This window comes from Saccostrea echinata, unplaced genomic scaffold, assembly GCF_033153115.1.
Source record: "Saccostrea echinata isolate AGI-Se365-2 ecotype Australia unplaced genomic scaffold, CSIRO_AGI_Sech_v1 ptg000014l, whole genome shotgun sequence".
NCBI classification, from domain to species: domain Eukaryota; kingdom Metazoa; phylum Mollusca; class Bivalvia; order Ostreida; family Ostreidae; genus Saccostrea; species Saccostrea echinata.
This window is the reverse complement of record NW_026889763.1, coordinates 14,888,650-14,915,669: the sequence shown is the minus strand read 5'-3', so window position 1 is coordinate 14,915,669 and position 27,020 is coordinate 14,888,650. Positions and strand designations below refer to the sequence as shown.

General features: G+C 34.1%; 1 protein-coding gene across 1 annotated transcript; it reads right to left on the bottom strand.

Moving 5' to 3' along the window:
* Nucleotides 1-10,178: 10,178 nt before the first annotated feature.
* LOC133187263 (organic cation transporter protein-like) lies at nucleotides 10,179-25,141 on the bottom strand. Its single transcript, XM_061322620.1, has 10 exons — nucleotides 24,999-25,141; nucleotides 17,639-17,912; nucleotides 16,016-16,119; nucleotides 15,511-15,662; nucleotides 15,231-15,399; nucleotides 14,802-15,014; nucleotides 14,282-14,505; nucleotides 10,951-11,132; nucleotides 10,602-10,753; nucleotides 10,179-10,453 (listed from the first exon to the last, which is right to left on the bottom strand). Exons 1-10 carry the CDS (start codon nucleotides 25,139-25,141, stop codon nucleotides 10,363-10,365), a joined length of 1,704 nt encoding a protein of 567 aa, XP_061178604.1. The 3' UTR covers nucleotides 10,179-10,362.
* Nucleotides 25,142-27,020: the final 1,879 nt, after the last annotated feature.

Genomic DNA, 27,020 nt, shown 5'->3' with positions numbered 1-27,020 from the left:
CAACATTGTCTTTGTTTGTAAGGCTCATTATATTAAATGTATTTTAGAGGAACTTGGATTTAATTTTACAAGTGGTAATCCAACTTATACTCACAGTTCCGTTTCTAAGGAAGAAATTCTTCAAAACCATACGTCAGTTTTGAATATTTTTAATATTCCAAACAACCAAAATGAATTTGAATTACCATACCTATATTGGATTCCGAAACTTCATAAAAATCCTTACAAAGATACATAGCGGGTTCCAGTATATGTTCAACTAAGCCTCTTTCTTTACTCCTCACTAAGATAATAACAGTAGTGAAGGAGAAACTTCAAGAGTACTGTTCAACAATATATTCAAGAAGTGGTGTAAATCAGATGTGGATGCTTAAAAATTCCAAGGAACTTTGGAAACTTTGAAATCACAAGATTTTACTAAAATCAACAGCTTAAAAACTTACGACTTTTCAACTTTATACACAACCATTCCCCACGATAAATTAAAGTCCAGGCTTTTGGATATCATTGACCGCTGCTTTTTCAATAAAAATGGAACTCGTAAATTTACTTACCTTGTCATTGGTCATTTGCAAAATTATTTTGTTAAAAATATTCTGATTGTACACACAAGTACTCTGAAGTTGAGATTAAAAAGATGCTTGAGTTTCTGATTGACAATATCTATGTGGTTTTTGGAGACCAGGTCTTCCAACAATCTATTGGAATTCCCATGGGTACCAATTGCGCCCCCTTATTGGCAGACCTTTTTTGTATTCATATGAAGCAGAGTTTGTCCAAAATCTTATACGTGAAAAGAAGAAAACACTTGCAGTGGCCTTCAACCTGACATTTAGATATATCTACGACGTATTGTCAATTAACAATGGTTATTTCCATTCTTATGTCGATACGATATATCCCGGTGAGCTTGAGATAAAGGATACTACAGAGTCTGTCACATATGTTTCATATTTGAATATTTTACTTGAAAAAGATGTTAATGGTAATCTAACAACCAAGTTTTATGATAAACGTTATGACTTTAACTTTTCAATCGTCAACTTCCCTTACTTATGCGGCAATATACCTTCATCACCTGCATACGGGGTTTATATCTCTCAGTTGATTCGATACGCAAGAGCATGCTCTACGTATGTACAATTTCTAAAACGAGGTAAATTATTGACAAACAAGTTGATGGAACAAGAATATCAGCAGTCTCGTTTTAAGTCATCATTTCGTAAGTCCTATGGTCGATACAATGACCTTGTCAGCAAATACAATTTATCATTGAGTCAAATGCTGACTGACGTTTTTCATACTAATTGTTAGGCCATTATTTACACACTGAATTGTCGACGGATTTTTCCGTTCTTTCCTGATCATGACAAGGAGCACACGGCGGGTGTGACCGGTCGGCAGGGGATGCTCAATCCTCCATGGCACCTGATCCAACCCTGATGTTTTTGGAGGTCCGTGTTTGCTCTGCTCATATTTTGTAATGTTTAATGGACTTTTGAGCTTGAATAATGTACGTTATCTCCACGTATTTCATTCGAATAAACTTGAGAGAAGTAGCCTTTTGTAAGAAAGTGTTATTCTACCTCTGATGACCATACCAAGTCATCCATATCATAAACTTTGAATTACAGTGTAATAATAAAAAAATAAGGAATCCTGTTTTTTTTAATCTTGATTGAATCTTCTTATCAAAGAGCATCATGTTTATTGAAATCAAAAAATAGGAAAAGTAGTTCGAAGGAAGGTTTTACAGACACACTGAAAAATTACCAAAATATACAGATACCTGGTCCATTCCAAATCCCCTCTGGACTTCTACCAGTTGAGCACAGAGACCGAAGGGTCAAAATGCTGATATGAATTATTTGTTTGTGACAAATAGATAAAGATACAGTATAGGACAAATCCATAAATATATTCATAAGTAATTTTGATGCAAACTTGCAGATCAGTACAAAAGTTAATAAGAGCTTTGACTAAAAAACAAACTAAACAAGAAAGATTTAAAATTTATGTATATGCGTAGCAATATATAAAGTTTGAAATACATAAATTATAGGATTAAAAGTGAATGTAAATATAAAACAGTGGAGTATAAACGAATAATATTATCTTTAGTCTTGTTCACACATTTAAAAACATACATGTAAAATCTCTAGCTTCCCTAATATCATTGGCAAAAATAATAGAAACTTTTGATTACCTCATGTGAACACAATGCCTATATAAAGCCATAACCAAATAACAGTATAGAAATAAAATACAAACAATAAAGTTTAAATAAAAATCAAATAAAACCGTCTTTAATACATCAATTACATGTATTATAAAGATCTACCAAACATAATTTAAGAAATATCTCCAAAAATATTGTATATACAATTTAATTTCCCTTCCAAAAGTTTACCTTCGAATTCAATGAATCAGATGAGAATGTTTAAATACTCTTACCAAATACATGTACACGAGGGGTTATTAAAAAGTTCGTGGACTGCTGCGATAAAATTATAATACTATGCAGTCGGTGCCTATAAAATTAATAAGGAACATAAAAAACAAATGCTTAAAAAGTGTTGATATAGTTAGCTTCATACGTTTGCCAAATTATCATTAAATATAAAAGACATCATGTGATAACCCGAAGCTGTCGCGTTAAGTTTCATAACGTCCGACAATACCATTCTTTTTCAATGTCCGCTCGCTTTGCCTCAATATAGCTTTCTCGATTTTCTGATTTTTTGAAGTTAAGTAAAAACTAAAACCCGTCTTGTTCATATGACTTTATAATATCAGAAATTGGTGGTTTCAATGCATAAATTGTAAATGGATCTATACGTAGGGAAATATACCAATTTGATTATACCTGCATAATTTGCTTGTCGGAGTTCCATGTCAACCGCACATAAGCAACGTCACTTTTGACGTGACCGACTTTGGATACCCAGAATACAAATCGAAATTAAGTCTGTCTCATGTGGATATTTATATGAACTGTAAATGTAAATTCTTCTGAACAATGTAAATTATTTAAAGCTACTATATGATAAAATATTTAAATGCAATTGATATCAATATTTAAAAAAATGATATTGGTGCAAATGTTTATTGTTTAAAGTTCAGAAATATAAAAAAAAAAAACACTTAAGAAAATACAATTAACCAATAACATCAACCCAAAAATGAGGATTACAACTTATTTTTTCTGCAAAGAAAATAACATTTGCAAGGCATTAGATCTCAGTTCATTAAGAGCCTTTTTCTTTTCCTCTCGGTCTGTAAAATTCCCCGTTCTATATTGGGCAGCTTGTGCTAAAAGTTGGGGTAAGCTTCCACTTTGTGTCGAGGTCCCAGACAATTTGACGTCGAAGTCTGTCTCTTCTTCAAGAACTAGATATAAAGTATCAAGAATAGCCTTGGTAAATTTGGAATCATCGCTCTTTGATGCTTCCTGAAACTGGGTCCACATGTCTATAAATTTGTGGGACTGAGACTTTTTAGCTGATCCAGAAGCGTTTTGCTTTACTTGATTCAACTCTTTTTCTGATATTGATTCTGTCTGTTTCTTTTCCATTCCGGTTTTATCAAAAAATACTTGCAAGGGGCCCTCCGGATCCTCTATGATTTCTTTAATCTTTGCACCTATTTCAGTAGCTTCCACTGACGAAATGTGTGCTATCAAATTGCTCTCTATGAAGTAGTGCTTTAAATATCCCTTCTCTAAACATTCCATCATATACGATAGGACCATGTTCAGAGCCAACAGTAATGTTGATTTCCGATCAAAGAGGTCTGGGTCCATCTGCTCACATGTATGATAAAAAGCAGTTTTCCAGTGGAAAGTCGTCAGCGTTTTGGAGAAACTTCCAAGGAAGCCTTTCTGCAGAGACTTTAAAAGCAGCATGCAAAGTTTCTGATCAGGGCTCAGAGAATGTGCTAAAATTAATTCTGCTTGATTAAATCCGAGACAGAAATCCGTAGATGGATCTGGATCTACAATGGCTGGTTTAGCCACAACATACACCTCTGAACTATAGATCCTTTCTACAGTCTCTGGTTTTGGCCAAAACGAGGACTGTCTGTTCATCATCCGCTGTTTCCATTCATCAAGACACTTTAGCTTTCCTTCGATTGGAAAGGCGCCAATAAAGTCCTTGCTGCTTTTATAATTGAATTTTACAATGTATTTTCGATCCGATTCATCATTATTTCTATCCGATTTTTCACCACCCTTCTGTGAATGGTGCTTGCATAATTTTTGTTGCGGTGAAGACCTTCCCGTCTCAGAGGATGAAGCTGCTTCTATCAATCCACCGAAAGTTTGATACAGCGCAGTATCCTGTGGTGTTGTTTCAGCAATCATATTGACTAGGTTGATTAGAAGGTTCTTCATGCTAGACGTTAAATTGCTCGATTCAACAACTGATCTGAAATAATGGTCTGTGTTTTCAGTATAGGTACGTTCATCTGTTTCTGTTTGATAAAGGTTGCCACAGGATCTATTTTCATTCATTACTTCAAAACCAGCAAAACGCTCTTGGGTCATTCCAGGTTTGGCTTCCCGGTTGAGTTCCAAATGTTCCGTATGTCTTCCCATTGACTGTTTTGGGACTGTGATCACATGGAATAACCCCCTTACTACTTTAAAAGCTTCTTTATCCAGATCTTTCAGAATACGACTATGAAGGTACTTTCCATCTATCACAAGATCACCAGAAAAGGAAACCTTCAGTTTGTCTGTGTGTATGCGAACAAAACACGGTACATCATCTCTGTGTTCCAAAGCTTCCACAGGAATTGGGATTCCCGATATTATCAGATAATCGTAGTCCCCCTCATCTTTGTGAGATCTGAGTCGTGTTCCCTCTATTGTACTTCCTACCACCTGACAACGCTCGTTCCCGAAATGAGAAGCAAATCTGGTGATGTATTTACAATACCTGATCTGCCTGGCATCATTTGATACTGCTTTACTCTGGTCCTCTAGGATCAAGTAGTAGGATTTTAATTTTGCTTGAAGATAACGCTCAGCCTGTAGCATTTTTTTTCTAAAGATAAAAAGAAATAAAAACTCTTTTTGTTAGGCCAAAAGTCTGGTATGCCATTAGTGAGAAAGTGAAGAAAGACACATCTCGCAATTGTGCATGACAATAGCATTTCATGTTAAGATATTACAAATCGAACTATAAAGATCACATTTAACTAAAAAAAATATTTACAATATGCATTGTTTTTTGAAAATAATATTACTAGATATTTTTAGTCTACGGCATTATAGCGGTACACATGTCGCTTTTCATCTGAATCACCCGGCGTCCCCAATCTCTATAAAATTAAGAAAGAGCAGGGAAGTGGAGATAAAACTGCGTCGACACCTCCCCCTTTCCGAAATAGGCTTGATTTTCTTTCCTCGTGTGTAGCGTCATATTCTAGATATCTGGAATTTTCTACTTTTATATTGAGGAAATTAGGGAAAATTCTTCTCAAGAAGTTTTTTTTTATAATTGATTTGTTTTAATTATGCATGCATCTTCCTTTTTTTTGGGGGGGGGGGGGGAGATTCCTTGATTTGCCCTTGTTTCTTTTTAAAAGTCCCCCAACCTGAAATTCTGGATCCAGCCCTTCTTTTAAATATTATTGCGATTAATAAGCCAAAAGGTCAATATGATTAATTTTCAAATACATCATACTAATGTGTTACAATGAATTATTAACTGCGATACTCATTACGTATGTTACATTAGTAAATAACAGAAAACTGAAAGCTAAAATGAGAAATTAATTATAATAAAATGAAAGTACATTTTTCCAAAAAGATAATTATTAATTAATAAAATGATTGATAAACACTGACATCCTTTGATAACAAAGAAAAAAAATACCGGTGAGACAGATCAGCGTTATCGCTGCTGGTTATGCAACTGGTCGATTAGCAGGCGTGATTATGTGATATGAGAAGAAAATTTCGAACATTATGTCTCAAAATTACATTTAGGTTACTAACCTGTGTTCGACTATGGAGACGTACCTGGTATTTCATCAACCGAGTATGAACATGTACACGAATCATGAAGTTGGGTTTTACTTTCGATTTGATATTTTCACCTGTGACGTGTATTTAAAGAGTTGGCTACTTAATAATATTAATATTTCACGGGACATCAGGAGTTATTCCTCTTTACACAATACATTTTTCACTATTAAGTGATTTACATAAAACACATGTAAAAACTAAAAAGCATATCAAATTTTAAACATTTTCTTAACAAAATAGATTTAATTAATTGATTTAAGTGTCAACACCAGAGACTGCAGCCAGATGGTTTCTATAAATTTAAGTAATTTATTTGTGTTGTTTATAATATAACAGGATTTTTATATAACCTGTGTGATAATATATGGTTGAAATAGTGGCCATTCGGCCTAGGACCTTAATCAATCAGTCATATAGCCTAGTATGTAATTTTTATCTGATATGAATGCAATCATTAATCCCTATATATATAAACAAAGAAAGACATATATACGAATAATTTATACGGATACAAATATAAAAAATAAAATTTTTGGCATTTTTCCTGCAGTGTTATAATCGTTATGATCCCCACATTAATAAACAAATAAACAAACAAACAATTTAAGCATTTTATTGTTTAACGGCTTATATTAAACTACTTGGATGTCATATCAGCGAAAAAAGACTTAAAGGCACAAAGATTAACCCTTTAAAGCATAAAATGGTAGAAGTATTAATTAATTAAGAAAAGAAAAGATTAAAAATAGATTTTTATATAGTTTACATCAAGCTTAATGTGAACATCGAAAAATACTCATGTATATTAAAGTGAAAATTCGATATGTTTCTATAATTTAATTTTGGTTGTAACGCGTCATTTGATTGGGTAAAAAAAAAAAATAGCTTACATCATGAATATAACCTTTGTTGCCTACGGTGCCTATAGAAAATTAAATTATAAGGTATGAATTTAATAGCTATCCAAGTTATTCTGGTATAACCTGGATTGGAACAGTTTACGTTTACGCGTAAACTGCCCCAATATAGGTTATACAGTATAACTTGAGTAGTAACTTAATTCTTCCCTTAAATATTCGCGATTCACAAACTCGCAGTACAGAGTGACTAAAAAACATGTTTGTGACCACATACATGTATATTCAAAGGAAGAAATCAATGAAGCTGGATTTTTGGGTAAGTTGAACCATTCTTGCAATCTCCAATGATTTTTTTTTTCGAAATGAAAATGACTGAAATTGTAAGAGTTCTGAGAGAATTTGTTCTCTTGTTTTATGACGTTGTTTTTTCACGGCTTTTATTTTTTTTCACGTATGCTTTATTGTAATTCTTTCATATTTGTAATATCCTCTCTACACTGTTTGGTACAGTTTATGAGAATAAACTGTTATAATATTGTCATTGGTTATTTACTTAATTATACAAAGACACCATCAGAGTTAAATTACTGAGCAATTTAATGTGTCCCAATCCACTGTATCGCGGCTAGAACAAAGATTCATGTTAGCAGAAAGCGTTAAAAATGTTCTAAAACAGGCCTCTAAGTAACCCCTGAAATTTAGGCGCCAGCTGGCTTCTTATAAAAACAATTTAGTCGCCAATGCAAATTCTTAGTTGCCAGGCATTTTTTTTTCTCAGGCGCCAACTTTAAAAGCTGATATTAGCCAATATAGGGCCCTGTGAGGGGTAGTCGTGGGAGGGTGGTGTCTAGTGCTCTTTCCATATTTGAAAGTCGAGGGACATAAGAGTACCTTTGTACCCCCACCCCAAACACACTGTTGAAAATGTTTATTCTTCTGGAATTCAACAATCGCCAAGTCAAATTAAATGGTAGCGGACTTGTCGACTTATAGAAAAATTTTAGGCGCCAATCAAAAATTTTAGGCACCATGGCGACTAAATTAGTCGCCAATTAGAGCCCTGTAAAAGCGGACATCTTCGGAGGGCAACTGTACTTCTTGGACAGAGAGATCTGTTCAATCCACCGACGGAACATATTTAAAACTGCAACTGATATCGCTAACATTCTTGGGCGCCGCAATGCCAGAACTGGAGAAATAAAAATGTACACAATAGTCTCACAGGAGCAGGTCTCAAAGCACGCAAACCATCCTTTTACGTTCCACATGAAAAGAACGCACGTTGCTAGGGTATGCCAAGATTTCCATATGACGAACAACTTTCGGACACAGACTCGTAAATAGGCATACGCCATTTTCGATACCGAGTGCTGTATAGCATACGTCCGTCTACACCGGTGTCGACTGATTATACTGAACAGTGTCCATATATATATCTACGATACATCAAGTCAGGCCCTTTATATAGGGGTCCTCAGATATAGCGAGAATCCGAACAAAAATGGCGGACACATTGCTTTTACGAATCATGTTCAGCTTTAAGAATACCCATGTCACATTTAAGCCAATGGTCGGGCGACCAAATTTTTCTCGTATCGTCGGCTGAAAAACATGATCGACCGACACTTGTATCGGGCGACGCGGAGCAGTCACATTAATTCCTAAGAACACCGATAATTTTTCTAAAATTAAATAATTTTAAGTTGGCCAACAGTCGCCCAATCATTGTTCGCTTAGTCGCAGTTTGAATTTCACCGTCGACCGACATTTACGAAAACCCAATTCCTAAATGTCGACCGACCGAAAACCGACATAACGAACTGTCTTCAGATGGTCGGACGATGATCGAAGGTTTGTCGACAGACTATTCAGCGACTGCTTTATTTAAAGGAATCGACTACCGACGCAGAAAATATTATAACTGGGTCTGATGGACCAAAATAAAAAAAAAATGGTCGGCCGACGAAAAAGAGGTCAAAATCGGGCAAGACATCGGCCATTGGTCGTTTTTGAAAAGGTGACTGGGGTTTTAAACCGAGGTTTTACACCCCAGTCACATTTCCAAAAACGATGACCGACCGACGGATTTTGAGGCAAAAATAGGATTCTTCTGGCGATAGTCAGCATTTCATGGGGCGTTGTATTGCCCGATTTTGACCTCTTTATTCGTCGGTCGACCATTTTTTGTTCATCGGGCCCGGTTATTATTTTTTCTGTGTCGGTGGCCGATTCCTTTAAATAAAGCAGTCGTTGAATATTCCGTCAACAAACCTTCCAATCATCGTCCGACCATCGATAGACAGTTTGTGAAGTCGATCGGTCGACATTTAGGGATTGGGTTTTCGTAAATGTCGGCCGACGGTGAAAATCAAAGCGCGGCTCAGCTAATGATCGATGATGTTAACGAAGGTTTGAATTTTGAACTTTTAAAGGCATCGGTTTTCTTAGGAATGGATGTGACTATTCTGTGTCGCCCGACACTAGTGTCGGCAGATTATGTTTTTTTTTTCAGTCGACGATACGAGAAAAATTTGGTCGCCCGACCATCGGCTTAAATGTGACCTAGATTGTAAGTGTCGCTCTGCTCGGCAATCAACACAAAAATCCAACTGAACAAGAAAAGAATCTTTTGATGTGGCTTCATTTAAACATTTTAACAAAAATCGGCGATGTTTGGTCATTAACATAAGTTACTTTCATTCATATGTCAACTCTATATATTTCTATTAACTCAAAGCAAGAAACCACAGAGTCTGCCACATATGTTTCATATCTGAGGTTTAACTGAACATGGACGATAATGACAAACTAACAACTAAACTACATGTGTATATTGCGAACGGGACAGCTTCAGCTTTTTCTTCGGTAGCGTCCCTTATTTACGTCGTATTCCACTTTAACCTACACATATTATGTCCATATCTCCCAGCTGGCATTCAGTACGCAAGAACACACTCTGAGTACAATCATTATTTTTTTTTTAAATCTCTACCTTTTTTATTCCATAAATCATAGAGTTATTGCTTAACCCAATAATTATTAACGAAATTGATAAATAAAACATATTTCTATAAATGATCATACATGTAATTATGGAATACCATTCTTCAATCTTATATTTTTTGCAGACATCAAAAACAGTTTTCAGCTTTTGCTTATTATTCCTTTGCATTTTCACTATGTAGGAAATAAACTGTCCACATTTTATTGAAATAGGTACAATACAGAACCAACTCAGAATATATAAAAGTATAGGATTACAACCCATATACAAGTTACTTGCATGCAAAAAGGGAAAAAATACAATTTTTATTGATAAACTTGGTACACTTTCCCGTAAACGTCTAGATAATATGTGTTTTAGCAAAGGTATACCCTGTACAAAAATATTTGACAAATTTCCAAAACTTTTACAATCCATTGTCCTCATAGACACCACCGGTTTGAAAGATTTCAAGCAAGACTGTTTTACAATTGGAGATTTTCTATTTTGTCATTCTCAAAGTTTCTCTCTGTGTCGTCTTTTCCATTTCTATCTACTACAGTTGTCTTTCTAACTCTGTCAATAAAAAAAAACAGACATGGATATATATACAGGGCTGGGCATATTGAAATAAGTCATTAGATGTGGTTCTGAGAGAGAAAGAGAGTCCAATTAGTTAGTCTCTAACAATTTTTTTCTTTTCTAACTTTTAAAAAAAAAAAACCTTCCAAAATTGATTCCATCCTCTATGGTTTCTGGTAATTTCTGGTTCAAAGTTTCTGGTAAATAAAGGCACATGATACCAGCGGCAACAGAAACAGCACCGAAAATAACCAGAGAAAAGGCCTCGCCAAGGGAGCCTTCTATAGTCATACCCTGTTCAATGTTGTTTGTGTGGTATAAATGTACATGGAATAAAGATTTGAACCACTGCATTAGGGCACGTAACATACTTACAAATTTACTATTACAAAACTTACATAAATAAATAAAAATATGCGTTGATAAGAAAAGAAAATACTTGCATGTTGGATAAAAAATATGAAAAAGTGTTTAAATTATAATAAACTTACAAGGGTAACGAAATATGGTGCAGTCATGCTTCCAAATCTGGCAAAACAAGAACCTGTTCCGAGAGCGACGTTCCTTATGACGGTAGGAAACAGTTCCACAGTGAATATGTAAACAACCACAAAAGCAGCGGAGGATGCCATCTTACCTGTCACTGCTAGAGCAACGGTCAGTGGTCTTAAAGCTGAAATGTATACCAGACACCGCTAGAGCAATAGTCAGCGGTCTTAAATCTGAAATGTATAGCGGTCATTGTCAGTCAACGGTCAGGGGTCTTAAAGCTGAAATGTATACCGGTCACCATCAGAGCAACGGTCAGGGGTCTTAAAACTGAAATGTATACGGTCACCGCTAGAGCAACAGTCAGTGGTCTTAAAGCTGAAATAAATGCGATACCGGTCACTGTCAGGCAACGGTCAGTGGTCTTAAAGCTGAAATGTATACCGGTCACTGTCAGGCAACAGTCAGTGATCTTAAAGCTGAAATGTATACCGGTCACCATCAAAGCAACGCTCAGGGGTCTTAAAGCTGAAATAAATGCGATACCGGTCACTGTGAGGCAACGGTCAGTGGTCTTAAAGCTGAAATGTCTACCGGTCACGGCCAGTGGTCTTAATGCTGAATTAAATGTGATACCAGTCACTGTCAGGCAACAGTCAGTGATCTTAAAGCTGAAATGTATACTGGTCACCATCAAAGCAACGCTCAGGGGTCTTAAAGCTGAAATAAATGCGATACCGGTCACTGTGAGGCAACGGTCAGTGGTCTTAAAGCTGAAATGTCTACCGGTCACGGCCAGTGGTCTTAATGCTGAATTAAATGTGATACCAGTCACTGTCAGGCAACAGTCAGTGGTCTTGATGCTGAAATGTATACCGGTCAGGGGTCTTAAAGGTGACATATATCTGATACCGTTGACCCGGCACAACAGCAGTCAATAGAATTAATACTTAAATGCATATGATATCGGTCACTCGGCACAACAGTAAATAGTCTTAAAGCTGAAATAAATGTAATACCGGTCACTAACAGACAAACAGTCAGTGATCTAAAACCTGAATTGTAGCTTATACTGGTCACTCATAGAAAAAGTCTTAAAACTGAAATAAATATAAAACCGGTCACTGCAAAAACATTATTTTATAGTCTTAAAGCTGAAATGAAGATAAAACCAGTTAGTGCCAGAATAAAAGTTAGTGGTCTTAAAACTGAAATGTAGGTTATACCGGTCACTGACAGAACAACAGGTAGTGGTCTTAACGCTGAAAGAAATGTTATATGGCTCAGTGCCAGAACAAAACAAGATGTGTTTGTGAAACACTGATGCCCCCGTATGGCAACTTATAGCAAAGGTTAAACTTTCTCAAATGCAAATCAAATATATTGGTACCCAAAGTAAGGACTTGCACCGAGGAATATACCTGTGAAATATGAAAGCCCTAGCAGCAACCATTGAAAAGATATGGAAAAGGTTAAAGTTTTTCAAAAGAAAGTCAATCATCAAGGTCAAGGTCAAAATTAATGGTGCCGAAGGAAAGGTCTTCTCACAAAAAATACACATGTGAAAATATGAAAGCCCTAGCACCAACCATTTAAAAGATATGGCCAAGGTTAAAGTAGGCCAAACTCCAAAGTCACGGTCAAAGGGTCAAAGTTGTTGGTATCCTAAGTAAGGTCTTGTCACAAGGATTGCAAATGTGAAGTATAAAAGCTTAGAACCAACTGTTCAAAAGAAATGGCCAAGGTTAAAGTTTTCCAAAAGTGTGTCAAACATCAAGGTCAAGGTCATTGGGCTATAATTGTTGGTATCTAAAGGAAGGGCTTGTCACATGGATTACACATGAGAGGAATGAAAGCCCTAGCACTAACAAAATTTATGGCCAAGGTTAAAGTTTTCCAAAAGTAGGTCAAACTCCAAGGTCAAGGTCAAAGGGTCAACATTGTTGGTATCCAAAGAAAGGTTTTGTCACAAGAATTACACATGTGAAGTATGAAAGCCCTAGCATCAACTGATCAAAAGTTATCGCCACTGTTAACGTTTTTCAAAAGTAGGTCAAACTCCAAGGTCAAAGTCAAATGCCTATTGTGCAACAAATAAGAAAGTGAAAAATTAAACCTCAAGTATGACAATTTTTTTTTTTTGATATTTCATTTAATAATAATGTATACTTTATGTAAATTCTCCACAATTCGCAAAAATCTCACAAAGATTGAAGTTATGAAAATATTCATCTATGAAATAGCATAAATACACCAAAGAGGACAAAAATGATCAATTCTTCATACTAAAACACAATTTTACTAAATGAAAGATTTTTTTTGAAATTATTTTGAAAGATTAAACTCAAAGCATGCGTAAAAACATTCTTTGGTTAACAAAAACGTGGAGTGAAGACCCACTATACTTTAAAAATGCACCTTTACGGTACAACTTTCGTATCTTTCAGAGAAATATTTGTCCATTTAGTCAAGGATCATATTACAAACATGATTTAATAGCAATGTTTGGTATGAACGGTATAGCGTAGTGATTAGAGTGTTAATATCGAAAGGAAAATTGAATTTTATTGCTTGTTTTCAAACCCCAAGAGTACCACTTTTTTAAATTATAGAATGATTCTTGCCGAAAGAAATTTTCGCAAAAACGTTTTGTTTGTCATAATTTCATAACTTTCAGTACGAACTCTACTTTGAATTCTAAATTCACATATTGAATATGACTTTTATACACGTGAAGTTATAGGCATTTTGCAAGAATTGCATTTTCCCCCATCTCCTTACTAGAAATATGATTATATGTACTCATCTAAAGTCTTAGGATTTCTCAAAATTGGAAATTTAGACATTAGGTTATCTATAAACATAAATGGAGGCGGTTATATGTCGTCTTACAAATATATATAAAGGATGCACACGTCTGTAAAAATGTGGTGAAACTGCATTGTCATGCAAAGCTGTATTATAATAAATTGACTTACTTAAAAGAAGATGCGTTCAATTTAGAAATGTTTTGCATTCATGATTATCTCCAGGACGTTAAAATAAATTTGCAAATATAAAAGTCTTCCTTTCTCATTTCATTTCTTTAATTTTTCCCCTTTTTATTTATATCTTACCTTTATTTATCTTTTTTCCAACCCTTTAAAAGTAAAAAAAATCTGCAACTTACTTTCTCTGGCGACCGTCACCGTAAATATGGTGAGAAGACAGGCTACTCCTCCCACCAGCATACAAATGAGGTGAAGTTTTTTACGACCAATTCTTTTTATTTATATCTTACCTTTATTTATCTTTTTTCCAACCCTTTAAAAGTAAAAAAAATCTGCAACTTACTTTCTCTGGCGACCGTCACTGTAAATATGGTGAGAAGACAGGCTACTCCTCCCACCAGCATACAAATGAGGTGAAGTTTTTTACGACCAATTCTGTCTATCAAGAAAATGGTGCACAAAATACCGGGAAATTCCACAATGCCCATTAGGAAGAAATTAAGGTAAAAGTTTCCGATATGTCCTGCATTTAATGTCACTCCATAGTACATTAAACTAACTGCCATCCTATAGCAAATAAAAAAAAGGTGAAAGATACCATTTGAAATATCTTCATTTTTGTTCCTTCTCCGGGGAAAAAAAACTCGTTTTCACCAAATACTTTAATTTATATCATATTATGTATTTTTAGATAAGAGAGAAGATTGAGAGGTGTGAGTAGTTGATCCTCTCTTTAACAAGTATTAAGCGGAAACTAGCTCTTTCCCATGTAGGGCAAATATCTCGTAGACCTGCATAATTAAGAATACGCGGAAATAGCCACGTTTACAGCGGAAATAGCCACGTTTACAGGAGCTTCTCACCAGTTGAAACTCAGAATAACTGCTCTGAGACACATTATCTTGCTTTTGAGAAGGTCCCTAAAACTTCCGACATTTTCCTTCTTTATGATAAGATTCTTAGCAATCTCTGGTGACATCGTGGTTCCGTTCACTTTGGCAATCCTTTGTAGGATGACATTGGCCTCCTCATGTCGCCCTTGGCTTATTAACCATCTAGGAGATTCAGGAATCAACCTTGTACATAAAAAAGTGAACATTCAGCGATGTGGAGCTGCGTGGAAAAGCTAAACAAGAAAAGGAAAACTATAATATTTATCTGAGAGTATATATCTTATTTAAAGTGAAAACACTGGTATTTGTAACTTTGATTGAAACTTATCTGATCACCTTTTTATACAGGATACCCTTAAAATGCAAGTAAGATAGACATAAAATGATGTTTTTTTTTACCACCAGTATGGAATCATAACGAGACAAGACGCTGCGAATACTATACATGATGTCTGCCAATCTCGTGAAAAATAATACACAATTGTTTGGTACACAACTCCAACAGCGAAAGACATGTGCCAGATAGTTCCTGTGTACTTTCTCTTAGAGGGTCCCACCAATTCCTGACCTGAAACAAAACAAAACAAACATCACTTTGACAAATATGGCACTTACCAGTATAAAAATCTTCCAACTGCTGAAATGTTAAAAAAATTCATGTCTTTTGAAATTGGCTTACCAAGTACATTGGTGCAAAGAAAAGCATGATTTGCCGCTCCAATAATGAATTCTAGGACGGTAAAACTGATTATTTCCGGGGCCCAGCTGACTGCAAACGCGCCACCAATGAGTAACAGAAGTCCAGTGTACATGGTGATTTTCCTTCCTAATCTAATTTTTTTTTTCCAAATCCATATGATATTTATATTACATTCTTTAGAACGTATATATACAATATAATTCAAGGTTCATTGATAAATTGCCATATAAAGAACTAGAACTTGTTGATTACCTGTCTGATGACCTAGAACTTGTGAATTACCTGACTGATGACTTGTTAATTACATGTCTGATAACCTAGAACTGTTAATTACCTGTCTGATGACATAGAACTTGTTAATTACCTGTCTGATGACTTAGAACTCGTTGATTACCTGTCTGATGACTTAGAACTCGTTGATTACCTGTCTGATGACTTAGAACTCGTTGATTACCTGTCTGATGACTTAGAACTCGTTGATTACCTGTCTGATGACCATCCAAAAACAATATCACCAACCAAAACACCGAAGTAAAAAACCATCCTGGAATGGGACACTAAAATGGCATCGTCACAGACGAGGTTGTGCTTTAAAAAGAGTCAGTATTCTCTATATCAACATACATTAGTCCTTGATACATAACTATCATAAACATCAAGACACAGTTGTAAGGATTATGCTCTCTGATGCGGTACCTCTACATATTTAAAAGAAAAAAGGCCTGAAGTAAAAAGATGAGAAAATGGGACCTAGTTATTTGCCTATTTTACACAACTTGTATGCACCTTTTACTTTTATTTAATTCTTAATGGACTTTTGCGAGAAGCACTGACTTTTACAATCGACGACTTACTTTTACGCTAGGACAATATAAGGAAGCTCTTTTGCGATATAAATATTGAGCTTAACGGTTAATTAAATGATAATAATGGGCCATTTCAAAGCACATTTTACGTTGTCGAGGAAGGGACCAGCAACCACCCTACCCTCAACCCCCACCCTTCCCACATTGATGAACTTTTGCTTAGTTTTCCTTCCGGAATGGGTTTTTTTCTTCCTTATTTGATTCCTTCAGAAAATGAGATTGGAGGGAGACACTACCCCTCACGAATAAGGTAAATTATTTAATTGTTAATCCCATCATCTCTTGCGTTGATTGCATGCCGGTAAATCATGTAAGTGCCCCTAACACCATACCTATAACCACTATTAAGACTTTCTTGTCTATTGTCAAAACCGTACCTCCGTACATAAGGCAAGTTTAAATGTCAAAGTAAGCCGTAGACTGCAAAAGTCACTGCTTCTCGCAAAAGTCCAATACTCTGTATAATTTTTTTTCTATGTTACTACTTTCAAAAAAAGTTAAACCGAGTAACTGACAATATTCCTAGAGAAAGGACTTTACATAAATAATCTTGCTCGTTGACCATTTTCCTTTTAGAAAATAAATACTAGTATTGCTTTGTTTAAAACATCAGTAGCCAAAGGTTTTGGACTAACGGTGCTAAGAATTTATAAGAAATAAAAACTTCGTTTTAAAGGGACATAGACACAGTTTTTAAGTTTATATCCTTGAAATGTTTTTGGTGGAAATTTTATGACTTCCATGTTGCCAGAGCATGAGACTGATGTACGGAGTATTATAAAACCGTGTTCAGAAAATCTTTTATCTGATAATTATCCAAACTATAAGAATGTCGGGAGTGTTTGATTTTCGTGTATCCGTGCGCTTTCACGTATTAATTTTACAAAACTTTATCCTTAATATTTAAGGAAGTGGGAAATATGATGTATTGATAAAAAATATTAAAAGTATAATCAAGAAAATTCGGAACAAACATATTAGAAAGTAAGATATCAGCACACAAGTGTTGGTGTGCTCAGAAGGAAAAACCTAAGCATAATCAATAACAGAGCCTGAGTCGATGATTACAAACACAGGTGTTTGTTATCATGGAATATTGATAATTTTCATGTTAGTTAAAAATCATTGAATTGCAGATATTCTTTATAATATATAATATAAATTTAAGACTGTGAGTAAAATTAGAAAAGGAAGTATGTCTTTATCCATCTATTAACACTTAGTCAAATGCAAATAATCACCTCTGAGGTGAACGTTTCTTTAAAAACAGATTTGTCATAGACCCATTCAGAGCATGTCTGTAATGTTGCATTTGCACCAATGGTAAGATTTGCTAGTTCTGTCTCATTATGAGTGTACATAGACGCCGTAATGCTGACATTTGATGTGTATGAATAGAAGTCACACTTTCGATAACTTCCGACAGAATCTCGCGGAATAAAAATATCCACCAATCGCCGGTGTTCCATGTTCTGGACAAGGTATGTGTCATTCGGATAGTCCTTGAGTTTGCATCTGAAAAAATAAAATCCTTAAAGTTTCTTTTACTAAGTTGAAAAATGTTTTTGGAATTCTTTAAATTAATTTGGACACTTATTTGTAAGCTTTAGCAGCAAAAATGTTTCATATTCTAAAAGGTTATTAATGAAATTTAATAAAATTGCTTGTTAATAACGACAATAGAGACGGTTGCCGCTGAAATATTTATGAAAAAAAGAAAAAAAGAAACTTAAAAAAGGTTATAAAGAGGTATGGCGCCCTTCCTGGTATTTCGCCTACTACCAGGTTTCAATGGAAAAATACCTGTTACTATAAATAGATATACTGAGCGCATTGCATGGTTTGATAACTTCAGAAACAGTCATTTTGCATATATGAATATATCACTATAATCAAATCAAATATTCTTTATAATTTTAATATTTTTTATTTGTTTGACGTTTTACAGAATTATGTATCAAGATTATTTCTTGACTGTTTTCAAGATTTTTATTATCATGAAAGGTCTATATCATTATTCGTTTCGGGAACTACTGCTGCATCTTTAGTACGTCAACGAATCCACTGATTCTTTATGTATCTCTTCTTTCCAAAATAGTCGAAAATCCCATGTTATATTAAATCAGAAAACGTTAAATTCATATGTATATGGTAAGCAGACAGGCTTAAACAATAATATTTGTTTCTGATGCGTATATTATGTGGAAGGTATGAACTTGCTTATGTAAAAAAAAAAATCAGAGAGACTTAAATATGTACTTATAACTATCATTAATGCAAAATAAAAAAAAAAAAAAAATCTGGAGTTTTGGGGGCTTGAACCGGAGACCTCAGACACAAAAAACTGTTCAGCGTACACCACTAGGCTACCAGACTTGTAACAAATCATGTGTCTTTTATATATATAAAGCACCGAGTTAGAGTCTTTAGGAAAATATGGAAACTCAGATACATAATCATTTTTTAATATGAAGACCATATAGCATAAAATAATGGAATATTTTGAATGTTTGTAAATGCGCTATATTGTAGGCCATTTGGTAAACTAAGTGCGCTATACCTCCTACCAAAACTGTATCAGTGATTATACTGTTGATATTAATGCAGTGACTGAGTAGAGTTTGTAGACTAGTTGACACAGTCACGTGCACTGAATAACAGAGAATATATATAGAATGGATGGAATCTTCATGGCATGTATTTTTGATATATCTAGTAATTAGCCATTTAATTCACTTGGACCATATTTTGGTGTAGATGTTGAGTTATCTTTCTGTTGTATTTTTAAAAATACATTTCATTTCGCCGTTTTTCTGCAAAGTTTGATCATTTTTAGCCTTTAAATGCGAAGGACATAGAGAACAAACTATTTCAGATCCCTCTTTCCAGATAAGCAGATATCTAAGCCTTCAATGATTAATTTTTTTTAGAAGAAAATACATTGACATCACAAAGTGAGTACATGTAAACTGAACCGGTGTTGACTGAATTATTCTCCGTCATATTAACACAGGTTTCCAAATTGGATCTCCATTTTTTGAGACGAGTGTACGACATGCCCTTTCTAAATCGTTTGATTTTATGAAATTATTTCAAACTGCTCCCCGTGAAGAGATCTCAAATTAGAGATTTTTCGTTAAAAATATAACTTTATTGATGATAGAACGCCAGCTTGGCAACATCAGGTTTCAACGTGTCGAATTCGATATAACGTAAAAAATAATTTGTAGATTTTGTAAACAGGAAACTTTTCAATTATAAACAATCACTACATTGTAACAATATTAACCATGGTGATCAAGCTCAAGAATCAATCGAAACAATTTAAATTGGGAACAGAGCAAATACAGACCTCTAAAAACATCAGAGGCGGGGTCAGGTGCCATATGCGTGGAGGAGTAAGCATCCCCTGTCAATCGATCACACGCGTCGTGTGCACCTTGTCATGATCGGGTAAACGAAAATATCTTAAGACAATTTAGTGTGAAAATAATGACCTAACAATCAGTATAAAAAGCGGCAGTTAACATTCAACTTAAAGATAGATTGTATTTGATAACAAGGCCACTGTATCGACCAAAGAATTTGCAAAATGACTTTAAATGAGACTGTTGATAATTGTATCATCAACTTATTTGTCGGTAGTTTGCCTAGTTTATGAAATTGTTCGTTCGTAGAACATGCTCTTGCGTATCGAATTACCTGGAAAACATATGCAGGTGATAATGGTACATTATGCTGCATAAATAAGGTAATTGCCGATAGAAAAGTTTGAGTTATAACGTTTATCAAGTTTTGTTGTTAGTTTGCTGTTAATAGCTTTCTCTAGTAAAATATCTAAAAATGAAACAGTTGTGCCCGACCCTGTGGTGTCTTTTTTAGTTCACTGGGATATATCGAATCAACGATGGAATGAAAATAAATATTGTTAATTGATAAAACGTCGTCGATATATCTAAATGTTGAATTGAAGATCACAGCAAGAGACTTCTTCTTTTCATGTAGAAGTTTCAGAATAAATTCTGCTTCATATGAATACAAAAATAGGTCTGATAATACATGTAATTGGCCCAATTAGTACCGATGAAAATTCCAACAGATTGGTGGAAGACCTCATCTCTAAAAAACTACATAGACATTGTCAATCAGAAACTCAAGCATCTTTTAAATATCAACTTCGGAGTTCTTGTTTATAAAATCAGAATGTTTTTAACAAAATAATTTTGCAGATAACCAATGACAAGGTATGTAAATTGATGAGTTCCATTTTTATTGAAAAAGCAGTTACCTATGATGACAAAAAGCCTCGACTGGAGAATCGTTGTAAAGTGTTGAAAAGTCGTACGTTTTGATATTATTGATTTTGGATAATTTTGTGTTTTCAAATTTTCTTTAGGTGCCATATAAAATAAAATCCTTTTAAGTGTTCTTGTTCTTCCTCTTCCAACATACTAGCTTCTAACAATTTCGTCTTTGTTTGTAATGCTCATTATTATAACTGTAATTTAGAAGAACTTGGTTTTAATTCTACGTCTGGAAATCCAACTTATAACCACAGTTTACTTTCTCAGGTTGTAATTCTTCAAAATCACATTTCAGTCTTTCATACTTTTAACATTCCAGTCAGCCAAGGTGAATTCTATCTACGTTACCTATACTGGATTCCTAAACTTCATTAAAGGCCTTACAAAGATATATTGCCGGGTCAAGCAAATGCTCTACCAAGCCCCTATCTTTACTCCTTACAAAAATATTATCTGCTGTAAAGAAAAAACTTCAGACATATTGTGAAACAGCATATTCTAGAAGTGGTGTAAATCTCATAAAACTCCAAAGAACTTTTAAAATATTAAAAATTGCCATTTTTTTCAAAATTTCAAAATTCAGTAACATCAAAGCATATCACAGGTCTAGATGATTTCAAAATTAGGCCTTTTTATATTTTAGACAACTGCTCCTTCAAAAAAATGGAATTTTGAAATTTTCATATCTTGTGATTGGTCATCAACAAAACTATTTTGTTAAAAATCACTCTGATTCTACACATAGATACTCCGAAGTTAATACTGAAGAATGGTGGAGTTCCTCATTTATGTAGTCTTTGGAGACCAGGTCTTCCAACAAACTGTTAGAATTTCTATGGGCACTACTCATGCTCATTTATTTGCGGACCAGTTTTCATATTCATATACGATAAGGACAAACTAACGACTAAACTGTGAGACAGACTAGATGACTTCAACTTTTTTACTTTTCCATCGTCAACTTTCATTATTAATGTAGTAATAGTCCTCGATCACCTGCATATGTATTCGATACTCAAAAGCATGCCTGGAATATTCCGTCTACCTGATCAATACGTAGGATTCACGGAGGGTGTGACCGGCCGATAGGGGATACTTACTCCTACTAGGCACCTGACCCTACCTCTAAAATTTCTGGGGGTCCATGTTTTATGCACGGATTTGCATTGCTTGTAGATTTTTTTTACATCGATCAATAATCTTTATCTTTACCTTTATCATTCAGCTATAATTCTCCTGGACACATCATTGCTGATGATAAAATAAGAGTTGAAAATCACAACCCGAAAGCAATCTTTTTAAACGTTCCGAAATATAGATCTTTCGCGATTAAACTTTATTTCTGCTATGAATTCCGTCGATGAGTATAACAAACAAAGTAAGGTGATCTGTTATAAAAAGAAATTGTGTGTTTCAAAATTATGAGAGAGATTTATACGAATATTTACCAAAGAGTTTTCACACATTCGAATTGCCATTATCAAAAAAAAAAAAAAAAAAAAAAAAAAAAAAAAAAAAAAAAAAAAAAAAAAAAAAGAAGAAGAAGAAGAAAAGAAAAGAAAAGATAAATATTACTACTATTTTAAAACAAAATAAAGTGTCAAATTCATTTTCAAATATTTTCAATCAGGTTCTCGAGGAATGATTTTACTGGCAATGAAGGGGCCTTCGAAACGAATTTCTTACCACCGTCCCCTCCCTCCTTTATTAAGCGTTTCAGACATGCTAATTTGCCCAATTGCTAGACAGGCTTTGTCATTTCAAGAGACATCGCTGGATATGTAATTGCATTTATCTAAATCTCCTGAAACATGTTTTATATTGATTTTGTCAGAATCATTCTGACACTGCCTCGATTTTCTCACTGAGAAGAAAATATAGACAAAAACAATGAAATTCTATATATATTTTCTACTTAGGTATGTGTGATTGCTAATTTTCATTTATGTTTCATATTAATCTAACAAAGGTCAGATAGCGATTTGAACATACTTTAGTCTGAAAATTAATTTAGGCATTCGGCATTGCCTTAATAAGCCTTTCCCCATGAAACATTAGCTAAAAACCTCTTTTCTTTTTTTAAACAGTAATACTGAGAGGTCAAAATTTGTAGAACACATTCACGTGTTGGTTGACACTGCCTGTTATTCAAAGCACCGTGGTCTAGTTACTATAACCTGGTCTTTTCTACGGTATGTTTTCTTCGCTCGACAATTCAGAATAACTACATGAATATAGAGAATAGTCACCGAAATGACCATGGAATCCTCCTTGGCAAACGATCCCATCTCTGGAATTTCCGAGGTTCCGTACTTTATGATCTGTTCACAGATTTGTATTGTCTGTAGATTTTATGATATTGGTCACTATTCGTTATCTTCACTTTTTCCATTTTATGTCTTACACAATGTTATTGCTTTGTATACCTGTTATTTGGTGCTTCCATAATAAACCAAATGCACCATAAATAGTACACATGCAAAGGAAAAGTGGATAAAAGAAGGTATATATAAACCTCTTGAAGAATTTCGTTGAACTTAATATTGATATCAAACTCAGATTCAGTTTCCTCGATTCTTCGAAGATGATACAGATTCTGTGACAAAATATGTTCAGATGATTACAAATTAAAGCGCAGCGTTGAATCTAGTGTATTTTTACAATACACATACATAAAACACCTACAGATCTTTTACTTTTAAAGATGAGACCTCAAGTAGTGAGTTTGTATATCTTATTCAAAACTAAAAAGAAGCGTATATAAATAACATTCAACAAAAAAAGTGAAAATGATAATTGTACTCCTTGTCATTAATTATCAACGATGAACATTTTACACATCTCAGAAACAAAATATAAGAAGTGTATTTTTGTAAAGTTATTTCGATCGTCAATGTGCTATCAGAAATCTTAATATGTACACACCGATTATAAATGTACACTGAAATTATGCATCGACTGCCAGAGAATAGATTTTTTTCCAACCAAAAGGGAAAATAATTAAGTACAAAAAGTAGCTACACAGGGATAAAACATACAAAAAAAAATAATTTAAAACAATCATTATCCATCCGACTCATTAACTATATTATTCAACTCGTAGAAAATAAGTCACCGCTGGGGGGGGGGGGGGATAAATATGAACTGCAGTGGACATAGCAACTACTGAATGAAATATGAATTTCAAGACTGTGATTCTTGTAGATAATGAAAAATAGCATTATACAAATTATTGAAATTTAATAAAATCATAGTGTCTAACTCATTATATAGACAATCTAGCATTATGATACTGATTGAAATTTAAGAAAATTCAACGTATCTTATTCATTATATAGACAATCCATGGTCTTGGAATTGGAGCATTTAAAACACTTGCGAACAAGTGTTGGCTATGACTAAACTGTTGACAACGAAAGGGTCATTACACCTATTGCTTAAGACCCCCCTCCCATATGAAAATAATTGTGGTAGAAAATGAAGAGTTTACCTATTTGCTCTGTTGAGCTGGCTATTGGTCATCAGATATCACTATATATCGAAATCTCCTTAAACACTCAAGGTTTGTGTTATACATATGTTTACCAATTCTTATCAGAATCATTTTAACACCAAATCTTATATTTTCAGTGGGATAAAGATTTAGAAAAAAAAAATGTAATTCTTTTATTTTTGCTTATTTGAATTTAATCAGGCATCCACTTTGAAATTTATGTTTGTTAATTTTCATTTATGTTTGTTATTAACGCACAAACATTATTAATTTGATCTTCCTTTATTATGTAAATTACATAATTGTATAAAGCAGAAACCATTGTCTATTTAAGCACTCCTCATGAATCGTTAGACATAGTTTCTTCTCCCTTTTTAACCATGCAGAATACCGAGTGGGTCAAAATTTGTAGAATACGTGCACCGAGCACATGTTGTTCGGGGCTGCTCAGTGATCTAGTAAATATAACCTGGTAGTTTCTATGATACATTTTCTTTGTTGACAATTCAACATAATCACTTGTAATTTAGTCACCATAAAGACTATGGCCATCTCATATCTTATACAATGGCATTGCTGTCCTGACATTTTTTGAAGTGATTAAAAAAAAAGAAAAGAATGAATTTCAAAAAGTTCGCTCTATCAGGTAGTAAAGGCAAAATTCTTCAGTTGGACGCTTTTTCATATTCTTCAAATGGTATCATAAGCGAATTCAAATATAGACCAATTTTTACAAGTTTTTAAGGTATTAACTAAATAAATATATGAAATACTGGATATTTTGAAAATAAGGGATATTAATACCTGTAATTCGGTGTTTCCATAACAAAAACCAAATGCATCATGAATAGTCCACAAGCAAAGGAAGGGATACATAAAAGAAAATACACAAACTTTTGATATTTTCCGAATTCTCCAACTTCTTGAAGAATGTCGTCAAACTTCATATTGATATCAAACTCAGATTTAATTTGCGCAATTCTGCAAAGATGATACACACTTTATGACAAAAGCCGGTCACGTGATTATGGATGGTGTGCGTATGCGCAAAGTATGGCGCTGTAGTCAGGAAAAAGTATTTTTACAATACACATACATAAGCGCGCATTCAGATCCTTTGTTTTTAAGTAGTGTGTTGGTGTATTTTATTCAAATCTGGAAAAATAGGGGATCATAATTTTACTGGGAATGTTTTTCAATCCCTGTAAATTCCAGAGGGTAAAAATGTGTCCTTTCGTTAGCAGACATGTTTTTGTTTTCTCATGAAGCAGAATTTATTCAAGAACTTTTACTTTCTACGTTCCACTTTCAATTATTCATTTCGATATATGGACGGCGTTTTGTCGATGGACGGTATTTATTTTCATTCTTACTTCATTCTATATACCGTATAACGGGTATCTTCTGCGGTTGGAAATTTTTGCGATTTGACCCCTGAAAGGTAGTAGCAAATTAATCTCTGCGTTAATAATTTCTGCGGTTGCATTATACCGCAAAAATAATTTTTGGAATATGAACACCAAATTTTAAGGATTTCTCAGAACACTGTCATGTTTACATTTTATAAATTCATTTAAAGACCATGTTGATCAAAGGTGCATGAGAACTGATCTAAGCTATACTAGCTTTTTGTTAGTCTTCGTAAATTATTTTCAAATCATTTTTATTTCCTATCCGTAAGCATAATTCTGTTTTTAGTATAATGGGTAAGAAGTTACATATTGTATGAAATAACATTAACTCAGGTTGACTGATTTATGCACCACTTATCAGACTTGCATGTATAAAATATCTGAATTAATATTGAAATATTTTGCGATTGTAATTTTTGCGGATTTGTTCTATCCAAAAATTCCGCAAAAATTGGACAACCGCAGAAAATACCCATTATACGGTCTGACACATTTGTGTCGTATTTGGATGTTTTACTAGAGAAAGACAACTAAACTTTTTGATAAAAAGTTATGAATTCAACTTTTTTACAGTCAATTCCCCTAATTTTTGTTGCATTATAATACAATTTTCACCTGCAGATAGTGTTTACGTCTCCCAGTTCATTCGACACGCAGGAACAAGTTCTCAGTGCGACCAATTTTTTTTTAACTAAACCAGGCTCCTGACAAATGAGTTGATGATACAATGGTATTAAAAAATTATCAATAGTGTTCGGCCACTATTTTGGTACTGAATTGTCTACGGATTTCTCCAGCCGATTACATGACAAGGGGCTGATTAGCACTTATTCGTAATAGAAAAATAAATTTCAATAGAATTCGTATATATAAGATATACACAACTTATCAGTGTGCCTCTTCAGTTCTATAAATATATGAATCACTGTTTCTGAACTTCAATGCGACATGATTAGTAATAAACTTAGTGGAGGACAAAGTTGGATAAACTTGTTCCCTGCATTGGCATATCATGTTCTTTGAGAGATATACAGATTATATCAAAGGTAGTATATACAAGATTGATATGTTATAGCTTTATTTGTTGAATTTGCAAAGCTTGCTAATTTTTTTTTTTTGGCCAATGAGGCAAAAAAATAAAATTAGCTTTGTTTGGCGTTGCCGGCCGACTCGCATAAATCGGCGCGGTCCGAAGAATTTTTTCAACAGATACTGATCATAATTTTTTTATTTCGTTATATTCATCCGTATTTAGGTGTTTGTACGTTTGCGTAATATATACAGAATGGGAAAGAATCATGTAAACGCTTGATTGATCAAACAGTTTTCATTTATAAGCGTCTATGTGATGTTGAATAAATGCGTATCACGAATCCAAGCATGGCTGCCGAAAGCGGTAAAATGTAAACTCGGT

Excerpts from the sequence above, each read along its gene's own strand:
- LOC133187263 (XM_061322620.1), bottom strand. The coding sequence starts at position 25,141 with ATGAAGTTTGACGACATTCTTCAAGAAGTTGGAGAATTCGGAAAATAT. Across the intron at positions 17,913-24,998 it reads ATGGAAACACCGAATTACAG|ATGCAAACTCAAGGACTATC; the intron begins GTATTAATATCC and ends TTATTTTTTCAG. Across the intron at positions 10,454-10,601 it reads GATGGAATCAATTTTGGAAG|AGTTAGAAAGACAACTGTAG; the intron begins GTTTTTTTTTTT and ends TTTTATTGACAG.